Source organism: Pinus tabuliformis, chromosome Q, assembly GCF_031772625.1.
Source record: "Pinus tabuliformis cultivar Carrire ecotype Pingquan chromosome Q, CPIR1, whole genome shotgun sequence".
NCBI classification, from domain to species: domain Eukaryota; kingdom Viridiplantae; phylum Streptophyta; class Pinopsida; order Pinales; family Pinaceae; genus Pinus; species Pinus tabuliformis.
Window position 1 is genome coordinate 923,219,557 of NC_142296.1, and position 13,081 is coordinate 923,232,637.

At 36.9% G+C, this 13,081-nt stretch overlaps 1 protein-coding gene across 1 annotated transcript in view; it reads right to left on the bottom strand.

Moving 5' to 3' along the window:
* The window catches only part of LOC149222478 (ABC transporter B family member 25, mitochondrial-like), a 553,005-nt gene that overhangs the window by 222,789 nt on the left and 317,135 nt on the right, over nt 1–13,081 (bottom strand). The window contains exons 10-12 of the mRNA XM_089385458.1: nt 1,430–1,471; nt 1,237–1,326; nt 1,034–1,102 (exon numbers count right to left, since the gene is read on the bottom strand). Of these exons, the coding sequence (XP_089241584.1) occupies nt 1,034–1,102; nt 1,237–1,326; nt 1,430–1,471 (201 nt within the window). The remainder of the gene's footprint in view (nt 1–1,033; nt 1,103–1,236; nt 1,327–1,429; nt 1,472–13,081) is intronic.

Consider the following 13,081-nt stretch of genomic DNA (forward strand, 5'->3'; position numbering starts at 1 on the left):
GTTTCTATTGAAAGATTTTTGTTCCTCTTTGTTGATTATCACTGGAAGGGCTTTTCTTTGGGCTGCTATATGACATTGTGCACCTTATTATTGCACATCAATCAAATCTTAACTTATAGCAGCCTTATCTTTGGTCTAGGAATAGAGTATTTGAACCTTGGTCTGGGTTGTATTATAGACCTCCTATACATCACCTTGAACCATAGCATTAGAATATCCTTTAGGTGATCTAGGAAAGTCTCCCTTGTTGTTCAATACACTAAAGAGCAAGGGAAAGGTTGCCGAGGTGACAGTGGCAATCCTTTCGCTTGTTACCATAATCTGGCCCTGTAGATTTTATGGCAACACATACTTCATCATCATGAATCATAGAAAAAATGCCTTGGGGTGATGTATTGAGTTGGAACAAAGTGTGGGCAACTACATGGTTGAATTGATAGCTACCTTGTTTATTACATAGTAGGAAAATGTGAATCCAACTTGGGTAAGGGAGGAGCAGTCATATATTCACAAACAGATGTTTTCGGTCATGACTCTAAAGCATTATGGTTAGTAAACACTTCATTTCATGACTATATTGTAGGATTTTGAGATACAAATGAGATATATTATGGTGTTTAGGGTATAGCAATGAAGTTGTCTCAACCTTTGGATGATGGATCTACTTGGTACGGTTTGGCTAGCCATATAGCTTTCCTGACATGCATGGGCAGTCAGGGACTATCCACTACAAATTTTCTTCTTTTTCATTGCTTTTCTAGTTGTGGAGAACTGGGATGCCAACATTATGCAGAAAAGAACTACAGAAACTGAAATTCTTTGGCACTCTAATTGTTTAATTAATTGGTGTAAAGAGTATCTGTGGAATATATTTTTCTTTTAAAAGTTGTGAAACAAATTTTAAAGTTTGATGTATATCGTAAACATAGCCAAATATCAAATATTTTACAGTCATGAATCTTAAAAACACCATAGTTGGATGCAATGAAAACCAGCACCGTACTCACAGGGATCCATAGGTTAAGCCATATACCTTTAGACCACGCTCACCAACAACAGTCATATATCCTTTAGGCATTTGCAGCACTGCTTCATGTAGATGCTGTTCAAAATGATCAAGACATGTAACTAATCTGAGCTAGTCGTATTATTGTTAGCTAATTTTAGATTTCATCTATTTTATTAAAAATATAAAAGAGACTCGTGTAGTCACTATATTAAGCTTCCATGACTTACTGCTTGCCTAGCAGCCCTTATTACATCCGCCTCTGAAGCTGTAGGTAGGCCATATAATATGTTGTGGAAAATTGTGTCATTGAACAAGACCTGAGGTGTAATTACTTTAGGTAAGCCATAGGTAACGCAATAATGCTTTAGAACATCAATAAAATATGGATCCATAAATGTTGTCTAGCAAATAGATACTTACAGTATCCTGTGGAACCACAGCCACTGCTTGCCGCAGAGAATCCTGCAAGCATTTCATTTAGCGACGTAACAAATAGGCCAGTATAGGAATATGAAAAGCAACCTATCATCTAGGAATAGAAAATATAATTACCAATTAAATGACAAATGAACAGAAATCAAAGGGAGATTCTCACTCTTATATGGCAAGTAAACAAAACTGGATTAATATTCGTGAAATGAATATTGAGTATTTAATCTATCTCCGCTAATCCATTGAGGAACACCTCAACTATATATTCTATGCATTAGTTTTTTCCCCTTTGTTGCATAGAGGATGTAGGTTTTAACAATTTATAGTTTAGGAAAGGAAACTTTTGTAGTCATTACTCATCAATTTTCATATGCTACGCAGCAAGTTAGAACCAAACTCCATTTTGATCTCATTTCGTCCAAATATCCTTCTTGCATAAATTGAATGTTGACAATCAGACTCGTAACAACAATTGTGTTGGATAACCAAACTTGAAATCATTATATTTTCTTGAAAATGTCACCCTATCGTAAAGTTTTTTGGAAGGTTATGGCATGATCTTATACTCTATATTCATTGATCTAAAGTGAAAAAAAATATGTCTAGCTAAGTACAGACATTAAATTACAAAGCATGTCTACAATATATAATTTTAAACAACATGAATAACTATACTCGATATGGACATTTCACATATACAAAAAATTTGTCTTTTGTTGAACTTTAGAATTATCCATGACTTTTTAATAAAAATAATGAAAATATAGGCTTGTATATATGGAAAGGACACTAGCTTTTCTGAAAGTGACAGCAGGTGAATGCAGTAAACCTCCAAAAGGCCATAATGATCCTTAAAAGTATTTGTTTAGGTTCTAACTCTAGGTATTTTCTTACCATATACTCAATCTTGATACATTTAGGCGTGTGTTTATTTTGCATATATATTCTATTTTGTCTACTTTTATATAGCTTAATAGTTATGAACCAAATGGTTCATAATCCATCTCACATACAACGTACAAACATAAAGGCACACCATGTACACTCTTATTTGCACACACACACACATATAGTGAATAAAAACAAAATAGATATACTCTTGGTGAATAAGAATAAAATAGATGATTAGGAATACAATGAATGAATGGCTTTGGCTTATATAGAATTGAAGAGGTGGGTTACAGTGAATGGATGTGTGATGCAATTTCTTTGTTGGGGTGGGGGGGGGAGGGGCGGGGTGAGGGGCATTCAAAGTAACATAGTGAAACTAACACAACAACAATAAATTTGCAAATACGATTTAAATATTAATAGACATTTCACACAGTTTATTATCAAATTAAAATTGCATTAAAATTAATAGCAAAAAATGTTACTAACAATCTTTGCAACTTAATTGAGTAAAAAATGGGCAAATGCCTTTCGACCTCTTTACATCCACAAAGAGAATGCATAAGTCTTCCGAACCTACAACCACCAACATTAGACACACCCAAATCAAAGGGCCCTTTTTTCTTTCACAAACTTCATATTTATGCTTGTACTCCTTGGCTTTTGGCCTTAAAACTACACCAATTGTTCAAATTCCAAATGCAATGCTTTAGATTTCAATGACAAAAACTCACTAAGGACAAGAAATAGTACAGTCGCAATTGTATCTATTCACACAAAGAAACACCAGTAAATCTTTAGAATAATCAAGACTTACCAACATTGGCATTGCTACAATGGGTTCTTTGACTTCTTGGAATTCCTTTTTGCTTTCCTCACTCCATTTTAACTCTTGATATTTCTTTGACATATCTAAAATAGGCTTAGTGATCTTACTGAAGTTAAGCATGAAGCTCCTCATGACATTGATTCAACCAAATAAGGACTACACTGTCTATTTTCTTGAGGGTAATGGTACCTGTTAAGTTCCTTGTATTCTTGCTAGATTGATTTTAACACCTTTAGAAACAATGTGGCCAAGCAATTTCCCTTCATCCACTCAGAAAAATGATCTCTTGGGTTCAAAGATATCCCATATCTTTGATATCTTTCAAAAAATTGCTTGAGATGATGAATATGCACATTGCGTTCCTTAGAAAAAACAATCAAATCATCTTTGATAAATTAGAATAATCTTACCCATGGTATCCTTGAAAGAAAATTCTTTACTACATAGCCCTATGAAAGGTGAATCCAACATTCAACAAACCAAATGGCAACCTAAGATATCCAAATGTCCCCCATGGTGTGCTAATGGTCGTCTTATGTTGGTCCCCTTCCTTCATAAGCACCTCGTTATAACCTAAGAAACTATCTAAGATAGATATTATAGCTAGCCCAATGACTTTGTTATGTTCCAAATACTTAAGATAAGATAATTAACTAGAGTACATACAACATATACAAGATGTGAATGTGGATCATAACTACAAAATGATAATAGAAATGAATTACGCAACAACTCCTTATAGGATAGGAAAATCTTCTCCAAATAAACCCTATACATCCATACTCCCCCCTCCCCGGAGTCATATCTAACTTTCTGAAACTAGTACTCCATAATTGGAAGCAAATAATTGTCTTTGAGAGACAATTAGTTCAAATTTCTGAAATTTATGCATAACCTAATTTTCCATTCTTTTGTCTAATTGGCACCAAGTTAGCCACCCATGGTGAATTCCTTATAGGAGCAACAATTTTAGCCTTGAACATTTTTTGTAGTTTTTGTATGTCGACTCTAACAAGGGGTTCATATGTCTTTGAATTTGTTTGAAGGGTTTGGTTTTGTCCTTCAATGGGTTGGTACGTTGAATAATCTCTCTCTTACATGCCTTGAGATCATCATAAGTCCATGTAAATACATCCTTTTATTCTTAGCCAAGGATGACAATTTCTCCTCTCTTTCATAGAACAACCTCTTCGAATTCGGATACGATTAAGACTTTGTTCTTGTAAGTTTAAAGCCTTATATAGTAATGCAATGCATACCCAGATTCTTAATAAACAAAAAAGTAAAATAATGGCAGTCACATATTATACAAAGACTTACCCTATAAACCCAAATTGGAAAAAGAAACACCCCAATTTTATTTTTATTTTTTTTAGGGGCTCCTCCCCTTTCGCACCCCTGCCACCCCCAATTTTATTTTTATTTTTTTTAGGGGCTCCTCCCCTTTCGCACCCCTGCCACCCCCAAATAGAGGGGACTATTGTCCCCCCTTGTGATCCCCATGTTGCACCCGGTGCACATGAATTGCACATGGTGCTAGTCATGCAAAGAATATAACACATACCCAACACTTCTAATCCAATATTTATTTCCAAATTATCTTTAGGATTACTTGTCTCGCTTCGTTTCTTGAACATGTTATATTAGTCAAAAATCTTCGCTAGTGGAATAAAACCCTTCAGAATCTTATTCTCCTTTAGCTACATGACTTTTGCTCCATTGTCTTTGTTGCCTCAAAATCTAGTAGGCCTTTTGAGAGGCTTCACAAGGCAAGAGGCAAACCAATATGCAACAATGAGGTGGATTGCCACCATGGATCAAGGCATGCCCATCAAGTAGTGTCAAGGCCAACCTGGGGGCATGCCAGGTCCGTTGGGTACATCATCAAGAATCCTCAATGCCAAGCAAAGTGAACTCAGTGTTTTGGCATCTTTGGGTGCTTTGGGGTGTCAATCAACTATCAAGATCATCAAAGTACCCAACACTTTGCTATGGAAGGGAAACACTGCAACTGCAACATCATCATGCTCTTCGGAAATGTAGTATGGCTTGGGCATCATGTGGAGGATTTACCTTTAAATAGGAAGTCATTTGTCAGTTGATCCATCCGATCTGAGTCGTGTGCAAAGCGAAAATCTCCTATGTAATTTTTTTCTGAATAATAAAGAAAGACTTTGGGGTTAATTTTTGTCGGTGTTACTCTTCATGGAAATGTTGTTAGATGTGTCGTTTTCATAAGTAAATTTTTTTTTAGTCATTGATGATAGCTTCTGAAGAGTGGTTTGAGTACAGGTATCTTGCTCAGTCGTTGGGGTTTAAATGATAATTTAAATTTTGAATGTAATAGCAGGTATCTATTTATCCGAATTTTATTATTATTTTCTCTCTCTATTTTGATGGCTGAATTGAGTTTTGCAGGTAAGTCTTGATTTTTAGATCTTCGGGCATTAGGGGAAGTTTTCAGTTTGACCAACCAACTCCCGATCCGTGTTTTCTGAAGGAACCAACTAAATTTAATCCTAGGCTTATCATAAGATTTTTATTGGTGATGCATGAACGGTTTCAAGCTAAACACCTCTTTTAAAAATTTTAAAAATTTAATTTTCATGTTCGAAATTGATAAATCTGGTTGTTGAGAGCTTTAGATTATCAGATCTGGGAGCGGAGTTGGAATCGCACTCCTCAAATCTGATAGATCTGCCAAGCCTGTGCATAGATCTGTAAAATTTTTAGGTTTTCTGACTTGGGTTTTTTTCTTGTATATCTGGGTTCTGGGTGTTTTTGTTTTCAGGTACAGGTTGCAAATCTGAAGGTGACGTTTGATTCAAAGCCAGATCTAGGCCCTGGAGGGTAAGATCTAGCCTTAAAATAATTTTTGCAGGAATATTATCCAGCCTTTTTGCAGTCCAAGGGTTTGAATTTTTTTTAAATTTGGAGAATTTTTTAAGGGTTTCACTGATAAATCTTAAGCACAAGTATAACATTTTAAATCTAGAAATTTCTCTTCGGTTCTTTGGCTACCAGTGTGCTGCTTGGGGCTTTTACTTTCTTTGCTGCGGAAAAATTTCGATATTTTTTGGAAAAAAACCTCTATCCCTCTCCCATAAACCCAAAGCTACATCTCTACATTTCCTTGCTCGTGCTCCATTCGGCCTGCATACCTCCATATCTTCCCTTCTCACCTTTCTCTTTGCCCATTTTCCTTCACATCACTTACAAATCTACAACCAAACCCTCCTCTTTTTCCGTTGTCTTGATCCTGCGTCCATCTCATCTGCTTTGCAGTGCTCATGTTGCGTACCCTCTGTCCATCGTCCTTAGAGCTTCGTCCTTCGCTACATCTTAACTCCATGTTGTCCGCAACTTCTCGCCCTTCTCTCCGTCTGCCCACCTCCTTCTCCCTACGCTGTCGTCGTTCCCTTCTCCCGCATCCACTGGATTTCGTTGTCTGTCGACCACTTGCACATCTCCATCCGCAGCTGCAACCTCCTCCCTTCTTCGTTGCCACCGTCGAACCTGCAAAAACACAAAACAAACACATTTCGATTTTTTTTTAATTATTATTTAACTTTGCATGAGTTAGGTTTAGACTTTAGAATGTTTAACATTTCGATTTTTTTTTTTCATTCACATTGTTATGATTTAGGTTTGATTTTTTATCTTTAGGTTTGGTTAGATTTCATTTCTTTTGGTTTTAATTTGATTTTTTGTTTTTACTTTCCGTTTCATTTGATTTATTTTTTTATTTCATTTTAAAAAATCTAAAACATTTACAAAAATTAAAAGAGTTTTTTTTTTTTTTAATCTTTGTGACATTTGATTTTTTTCATATTTTGATTTTTTAATTTTACAAATTTAAAAATCATAAAACTTTCTAAAATTTAAAAATTTTAAAAACTAAAAAATCTAATTTTTATTTATTTTTTAATTTTTTTGTGACTTTGCGATTGAGAATAAAATAAACTAAAAAGGGATTTGCACTTTCACATTTAATATTTTAATGTGGCCTATGGCCCATTAAAATTTTAATTTTTAACCCTTTGATTCATTTTAATTCCATCACATTAAAAGATTTTGATTTCTTCGTTCGACTAATTGCCTAAGGAATAATTAAAATACTAATTTGAAGTTCCTTGGTGATTAAATGCATTTTTGTGATTTCTCTATTGTCAAGGTACGATAAATATTTAAAAATCATATTGACTGTTGGAGAAAGATTATTTTACTAGATTATCCTGTATGCTAAAGTTTTGGGCATTCTACGATTAATTGTTCATGATCGTCGCTTTGCCACATTTATAAATTTTCTCTGGATAACTTGTTTTATTTAGTCTATGGTTAATTCAAATATTAAAGGCACTGGTCTATAGTCATTTATATCTTGTGATTGTCTTATTTTAATTTATCTATCTTAATTGACTAAGACTTGCTTTAAATTCATCAAGTTATTCATCCTTAAAATCTCCTAGAGCCTGTGTTCCACAGGCGATCCTCATCCATTCACCTTAGGGACTACCCCCCTTGACTTGTCTAGGATAGAGTTTAAACAGAGTGAGTAAGGATTAGAGTGACAGCCCTTACTCTGAGCGTTATCGTGGTGCCTAGACACTTTGTGCAAGAACATTTTTTGGCACCGTTGCCAGGGACAAAGTTTTCTATCCTAGGTCCTCTGATCTCTTATCATCATTTGATCCTTTCATCTTCATCTCAATCATCTATTGTGTCTAAGTTAGATTTTTGTCCGGGTGGCGACTCCACTTCCATCAGCTTCTACAGGGGCATGTACTAGGAGGAACTCAAGTAGCTTGGCTAATCCTGCTCTGGATCCTGAAAGGGCTCTTAGAGCTAGATTATACAAGCTCTTTGTTAGGTTCCTATACCAATAGGAGTCATAACTTATGAATGGATGAGATTTAAATCTGTAATATATACATACCTTTTCTTTTTGCAAATGTTTTCATATTCAAAAAAATAAAAATAAAAATAAAAAATGTAAAGAGGGTATGTCCTAAAAGAAAGATCAAAAGACAAAAAGAATGAAAAAGGTCAAAAAAGAAGAAAAAATGAACTCCAATTAAAAATAAAAAAACCATGAAAGTGTGCAAGTCCAAATGCCACTGCTATTTATTTTTCTGCATAATAATGATTGTGTGCAACTTGTTATTCATGCCACAATCCATGGTAATCAAACAATTTAATCTTGGTTATTTTATGTTTGGAGATAGAGAATAAAATCTGACCAAACAGTATAATCTTGGCAGATAAGTAAATAGGTAGAGAAAATAAAAGGAGCTCAACAGTTTAATCTGAGCCATTGGATGTAATAAGGATAGACTTAGATGGATTTCCATTGTAAAAGAAAAGAAAATGTTTTGATAAGGGTTTTCCAGCTTAAGTGCACCCTAATAAAGAGTAGAAAAAATGGTAGGATGAGTAGATGGGTAAGTAGTTGGATGGTTGCAGAATTATGGTGATTGATTGGATAAAATCATATCATTTACTTTCATCATCAAGTTGCTAAGAGTATGGATGATAATGGAACATTTACAAAGTCAAATGATTAATTTCCCCATTCATTTTACCTTTAATTTCACTAATTTCCCATAAGTAAAGTCAAAAGTACCTAAAACCTTAAGTTAAAGGGGCTCAGAGCATTTCTCTGACTTCTGGAGGGACCGGACCCTCGGCCCAATAACTTATAGGGTCTAAGTACTAAAAACCCTCTTACCAACATTCATTTCCTCCATAATACATTCATTTCACCTAAAAATCCCTTTTCCTAAGGTGAAATCATCATTTACCTAGGGAAAGTAATTAACCCTACAAAACCCCTTTTTCCCACAAAAAAGCATTTAGCCTAAGTAATGATGTATAGATATGGATATAAAAATAAATATCAAAACATTATACTTAGCGCATTTTCTTTCCCGCTTTCACTTCATATTAACTCCTAATTTTTATTATATTTAATTCCCAAAGAAAACCCCCTTTCCCGTATGTTTTATTAAAATCCCATATATTAATAATCTCGCCCAATGGTTTGAAATATAAACCTTATTAACTAAATTAGTTAAATGGATTAATTAGTCGATCCGCGACTAATTAAGAGCCATAACCCTCCGCCAAACAAAAGGGGTTAATTAATCAAACTGTGATTAATTAATAACCCGTTCCTCCAATCATATCGCCCCCGACATCATCAAGCCACCCTAACCCGCAGTTAATAACCCATCGGGCCCCTCCATTAACTCCCCGATCAAATCACACCCCCGATCACCGTACGATCTGACCCCTTCAGATCCAACGGCTGACGCTCATATCGGGCAGCCTCTGAAGGCCGACCTTTACCCGCCCAATGTGAGCAGTTTCACTGTTCACCCCGCCGCTACATGGCGCCCGATGAATGGCATCAAGCGGCCTCCCCCCAAAACCATTTTTCCCCAAAAGCGGTGCGATGGATCCCGCTTACCGCCTCTGCTACGCGACAAACTGTCACTTTCCCCGATTGGCACCAACTATCGTTTTCCCATTACACCCGCCAATATCATTGACTTTACACATAAAGCCAAAAAACTCATTGTTTTTGTTTTTTATCGTGAAAAGGATGTTCTGGCTTCCATGCAAAGCACAGAGCACATTCAACTGCAAACCTACTACCAACCGTCAACTTTCCGCAGCTGCTGAAACTCCAGACTACCTTGCATACCTGTGCGCTTCCTGCAAACAGTGCATAGTCACCATTTCACCGTTCAAACAGCCGAAATCAGGTATTTACCCCATTTCCACTGAGAAACCCTGTTTTCTTGCCGAAACTGAGCTAAATTGCTTTAAAAATTAAGTAATTTAGTAAATTAATCCACTTGGTAGTCCTGAAATACTCTGAAATAGACCAATTGTTCCCAATTTCCCTAAAACCCTTTGCCCCGTCCTTGAATCCACAAGAACCAAGGATGGAAGCCCCAATTGCACTAAATGTCATGCCCATTACAACTCCTCACAGGGATTTAGACCACCTTCCCCTTGTAGACAAGGATTTCTAGATTAAGGATACCTCTGTCTCAAAATCCCCTTTAAAACTCTTTTGCAAGTATAGAGACCAGTACCTAAACCAAGCCGACTCCATTGGACTTTGGGAATCAGGTTTGCCTAAGTACCAGTTCCCCAGAGTGCATGTGTTCCCAGAGATTGTACATTACTGCCACATGAACTATGATCCTATCCAAAGGGCAGTAAGAATTCCTGACCAGTCTATTCTGTTTACTATCACTGCTGAATCCATTAACCAGATGCTCTAATTGTAGCCAAGCCAAAACCTAACCCTTCTTTCTATTGGAGATGTGCTGAACAAATACCCTACACTTACTTCAAACAGACTAGCCCAGTTATTCCAGACTTTTATCAGAGAAGAAAAGTATATCCCAAAGGACCCTCCTCCTTATCTATGGACCATATTCTCCAGCCTTGGTCGAGATATTATAGATATGATTTCCAGTATACTAGGCTACACCACTAGTGAATTTGTTGATGAGATCATAATATCCATCATGTCAATCTACTCTCCTGGCCAACCACCAGCCATCATATTTGACTATGCAAAGTTTATTGCTGACAGAATGCATGATCAATTCATGAGGTTGGAAAATGAAAGAGTTTTTAAGTATTCCTCAGTTCTGTATCACTTATTCCTATATTACCAAGCTGATAGATTTCCAATTGCCCTCCAAAAGCTAGATACTAAAGGAAACCCCAGATCAGTGATCTTTTGGACTTCTTTGATTCATCAGTTTGATGCTCAGTACTCTTATAATGACTTCATAGACCTCTTTGTACATCTAGTAGCAACCATGTTGCTGGGAAGCCCTCCACCCAGAATCAGTGCAGACATCAGGAAGGTCTTATAGTTGTCAAAGCAATACAAAGTAGGGGATTGGTACTTGTACCAAAACCACACTGAAATCCGAATCTATGGATGTGAATTGCCACCTTACAAATTACCTAGATACCTCCCCATGAGATTGTTTGCACTGGAGTACTACAGGCAAATGATCAACTCAGATGAGGTGCACTTTGTAAGAGCCAAGAAGAAAGCCCAACTCAGGATAAAGGATCAGCTAGGTCCATTCATTTGTAACAGTAGAGAAGCAGGAAAGGAGGCAGATGAAATCCTCCAAAGATTGAAACTGAAACAGAGTTTCATGTGGACCTATGACCCCTATAGCTTCATTTGTAATAGGAGACAAAAGAATAAACTATCTCCTTACATCCATCACAGGATCCCTGAAATTGAACAATATGTTAATCAATCCGAATGGGTGGAAGGCACTTTGATAGATCGTGATAGTACAGAGGTTGTTGTTGATAATGTATTAATGGACTTAGACATAAGACTTGATGAAGATTCCTTTGTACAGGTTCCAGGAGAGTCTCAGTCTCAGAGACAAGCACAGGGCCACAGTGGGCAGACAGAAGAAGCAAGTCCATCAGCAGAGGCAGGACCATCAGGACGACCAGAGTCTTCAGAACAAGCAAGACTATCAAAGCAACCAGAGCTTTCAGAGCAACCAGAAGAATCTGAACAGCCTGAAATTTCAGAGGAACTTGCTCAACCTGAACAAATTATGAGCAATCCCCCTGTTTTGCAGACTCCTCTTAGTGAGGAAAGGAACCTTAAGAGAGACAAAGATGAGGCTACTCCTTCTAGCAGGCCTGCTACCCAAACCTATGCTAAGAGGCAGAGGTTAAATCCATATGTAGAGCAAGAATACAATGAAGAGACAGTAGGGATTTCAGGAGCAGAGAGGACAGAAAGCAGGCACAACACTCCTTCAAGAGGGACACAAGAACCTTCCACCTCTCAAAATCAAATGTTAGAAAGGCAACAGAGTGTGGAAGTATCCTCCTTTAGGGCTCCCACAGGACAAAGCCAACCCATAAAAGAAAAATACAAGGAAATCAAGGCAAGGAATGAAAGGTTGAAAGTGCAAAGATATGCACATTATCTGAGAATGGCTCCAACAAATCAAACAAGGCTAATGTCAACCTTTGATATAAAAGAAGGAAAAATGCAAATGAGCTTTCTCAAGCCAACCATACAGCAACTAAAATCAATGGCAGATTATCTTAAGATAGATTTTGAGGTCATGGCAAAGGATATCCATCATATTGACCAAATTGAGTTGCATAAACGAACTGGAGAAATGGTCTATTCCACGTTGCCAACAAGGCCATAACAGCCGACCAACTTCAAAATTCACTAAATAACATTACAACACAATTTCAGTGGGAAAAAGCCTCTTCTCAGGCCAAAGACACTAGAATAAAGTCCTTAGAGGACTTGGTCATAGAATTGGGACATGATCCCAAGGATGTGAAGGCAGCAGAGTAGCTGATAAAGAAGAAAAACGATGACATAGCTGCACTAAAGAAGCAACTCAAGATTCCTCCTCTTCATCATCTTCAAACAGCTGAAGTCTTAGAAACACAAAAAGAGGAAGAACTTATGGACCTAGTCCTTAAGTTAAATGACCAATTGAAGGAAACTAAGAAAGAATTGGATAATTTGATACAGTCCAAGCAGAGTGAGTTGGCCACCGCTCCTCAGACTGTAATACCTACAGTTTCCACAGCAGTACCCTCCACCTTGGCAGCTGCCTTGGCACCAACAATTCCACCAGCAACAACATTGCCAGTGACAGGTACTACATCAGGCACAGGTACATCAACCAGCACAAAGACACCCACAGAGAAAACTGCAGAATTGATCAAGGCCATGGAAGAAATGAGTATCCAGGCCACTGAGCTTAAGAAGCTCTGAGCTTAAGAAGCTCAGAGAACAGGTGTCAAGTTTAGAAACCAATTGTAAACTTGTACAAATACAACACAAAGAAGAAACTTAGAGGAACCTAAGGATGGCAGAAAGG